The 3,069-nt window shown below is 35.2% G+C and overlaps 1 protein-coding gene across 1 annotated transcript; it reads right to left on the bottom strand.

The window, feature by feature from the left end:
- Nucleotides 1-505: 505 nt before the first annotated feature.
- Nucleotides 506-2,753, bottom strand: HESX1 (HESX homeobox 1). Its single transcript, XM_072127911.1, has 4 exons — nt 2,549-2,753; nt 2,052-2,254; nt 1,680-1,781; nt 506-824 (listed from the first exon to the last, which is right to left on the bottom strand). The coding sequence occupies exons 1-4, from the start codon at nt 2,742-2,744 to the stop codon at nt 729-731; spliced, it is 597 nt and encodes a 198-aa protein (XP_071984012.1). The 5' UTR covers nt 2,745-2,753; the 3' UTR covers nt 506-728.
- Nucleotides 2,754-3,069: the final 316 nt, after the last annotated feature.

The raw sequence follows: 3,069 nt of genomic DNA, 5'->3' as shown, positions 1-3,069 counted from the left end.
TGTATTCTTTTTATGTAGCCATGTATCTATATGAGACACCAAAAGCACAATTTAGGTTGACATAACTTAAAGCTGGCTGTAGTCATATAACTAATAATTCCCCAAACTGGTAATTTGTATATACAGTAGTGTAACTGCATGTATATAGGATCCCTAACTCCCCTGTGGCAGATGTTGCAGGAGAGAAGGTTTGGATTTTAACATGTCCGATCCTCTAGCGCTCTGGGAGATTACTCCATGTCACTGGAGTCCAGCATGTTTTTTTTCTCTCTGCCTACAGTGAATAAATGACTAAACAAAGTGTGTGGATGGGCCGTGAAGGATGGATATTGGTTACCAGAGATAGAATCTAATGTGTATTTCCAGCCTTAGTGTCCTGAAAGATTAAACTTGCTAATTTGTCCTTGTAATAAGCACAGTAACAGTATCACCAAAATGAACTAGGTTCAGAAAAATATTTATTAAAAAAAATATTAAAAATTTATATTTACAAAAAAGTGCATGGATATTCCAGAATTATAATACAAAATATTTACATGTTTACATATTCACTCAACCAATACAGTATTCAGGACATAAATAAATACATTGAGCCATTGGATCAGTGCAAAATATAATATCCCCCCCAAAAAAAAACTTTAGAATCTAATGGTAAAACAGAGACATTACACCTTAGTTAGGAGGGTTACATTTGATGTTTGAGTAATTTTAACAACAATGTAGTGAGATCATTGTTCTTGTGGAGTTAGTGATTCTTTTACAATTAGGAATTGGGACTCCCGGTGGCATCTCTTCATCTTGGCGCGACGGTTTTGAAACCAGATCTGAAATGAAAGAAGGGGTGAGATTGTATCAGTTTCATCTTCTATGTAGTTGACTTTCTATGTAAAATATTAGAACTAGACACTTTATTAAAGTTTTAGTTTTAGTCATATTTTAGATGGATGGTGCAAACAGACCAGAGAAGGTGAAGGCAACTCAACTTATACCTGGTATCATATGCAAGGAGAAATGAGTGGGCATGGAAGATATCTATATGCCAATCCTGTATTCTGCCCAGAGACATCTTGGCATCAAAGTTCTCTGGCAGTACCAAAAATATTGATCAGTGAATCCACTTTCTTAAGTCTGGATTCACATTCCAAAAATTCACATTCTAAAAATGTTTCCTCCAATATAAAATAAATGCAATACAAATAAAACTGTAAGAACAATGTAAACTGATAATGGGTTGCCGGATTCGTAGTCTGAAGACACAGACAAATACAAGTCATTTTGTTTTTTAAATGTTGCTTATGTATTCCTCAAATCTTAACTTTTTGACTATTCTTCACATCTTAACTTTTTGACTATTCAAATCTTAACTTTTTTTTATTATTCATTGTAATATGCAATGTATCCAAATATTATGTTAACATTGTTTTTCTGACATGTAACATTATCAGATTGTTTGCTAGGAATGTAAACACAACAGGAAAACTTGTATCCAGAATCTTAAAATCTTAAAAGACACCACTTGTCAATATCAATTGTACAACATTATAAATTAATAGTAAGAAATAACTTACGGTAAATTTAAAGAATCCACAAGTTTTGTGAAGTGGATAAATAAATTTATTTTTATTATTAACCCCAAAATTTGTAGAGAACAGTTGAAAAAAAAGACAATATTTTCTTACCTGGATTCTGTCTTCATCTAAAGACAATTTGTTAGCGAGTTCTTCTCTGACATCTATACCCGGGTATGAGTTGACTCGAAAAACATTTTCCAAAACTTCAATCTGAAAGTTGTATAAAAAAAATAAATGAATAGTGTGTTTAAACAGAAAAAAAACTAATTACAAGATAGATATATGGATATGAGATAGATAGATATTATAACAGATATTATATATATATATATATATATATATATATATATATATATATATATAGAGAGAGAGAGAGAGAGAGAGAGAGATGATATAGATAGATATGAGATAGATAGGAGATAGATATGAGATAGATAGGAGATAGATAGATAGATAGATAGATAGATGATAGATACTAACTTGACTTCTAGTGAATGCAGTTCTGGGTCTCCTTCCTCGATACCAGCTGAGTTCTCTTTTATAAGTCATGCGTTCAGTTGTTGTCTGGCACTGTTCATACTGGGCATCCCCTTCCCTCTCTATGGCATGTTTCACTGGGTGCACTTGTAGAGGGATGTTGTCATATCTGATAATAGGTAGTCGCCAGTTGTGTGCAGTAACCTCTGCAATAAAACACAAAAATTTCACAAATTAATTATGAGGACATCTAAATGGACATATTCCCGAATTTCTTTCTCCTAAATCCCAGTATTTTGGAAGTGTGCTGTCACACACCCATTAGTGTTTACACCACAACTGATGTCACACCTGATAACATGGACAGCAATTAGATACAGTGGACATGGCATTAGTCAGATGGTGTGTGATATGGCCATGCCAAAGGCTTATACACTTCTCCAGATACAGTAGGAATCCCTATTAAGGATAGAAGACTCCATGACTATAGGTGAACCCACCTCTGCTGCAGGAGTTATCCATCCAGGGCCTATAGGTTCTAATAGAGGCTGGGTTTAAGTCCTTTTTCTTGTCCAATCCAAGAATACTTTCGATGGAAAATGAGCAAGCCGTAGGTTTGTTCTCTGCGAGACAAGACACTTTTTGGAGCTCTGCCGACATCCTCGGGCTCCTCTCATACAAAGATCCAGTCGTCATGATTTTGGTCTTCATGAAGATCCAACAACCCCAGAATGTCTGCGGTTGAGTCTTGTGGCCCTCCTTATAGCTGTGTTAACAAGGGGGCCGGATTTACAACCTCATTAATTAAAATCTTTCATTAGAAAGTCTTAGCATCTCAATGAAGACTCTCCCACCAAGAGGCAAGAGGAGTTAATTGTTTATTTGTTTGGCAAGTAATTAGCAGCTAATGGGGACACTAGGGGGGGTCACCTAGAGGGACAGTGTTATCTTTCCCAGCCAGCAGATCTCTACTTTCTCTCGCTGATGAACAGACTTTAAACTCCTCTTTTATTCAAAACCA

The sequence above is a fragment of the Engystomops pustulosus genome, chromosome 10 (assembly GCF_040894005.1).
Source record: "Engystomops pustulosus chromosome 10, aEngPut4.maternal, whole genome shotgun sequence".
Lineage (NCBI taxonomy): Eukaryota > Metazoa > Chordata > Amphibia > Anura > Leptodactylidae > Engystomops > Engystomops pustulosus.
Note: the sequence above shows the minus strand (reverse complement) of the source record. Positions and strands in the feature narration are given on the sequence as shown.

Excerpts from the sequence above, each read along its gene's own strand:
- HESX1 (XM_072127911.1), bottom strand. The coding sequence starts at position 2,744 with ATGACGACTGGATCTTTGTATGAGAGGAGCCCGAGGATGTCGGCAGAG. Across the intron at positions 1,782-2,051 it reads CTGCATTCACTAGAAGTCAA|ATTGAAGTTTTGGAAAATGT; the intron begins GTTAGTATCTAT and ends TACAACTTTCAG. Across the intron at positions 825-1,679 it reads TAGATGAAGACAGAATCCAG|ATCTGGTTTCAAAACCGTCG; the intron begins GTAAGAAAATAT and ends CTTTCATTTCAG.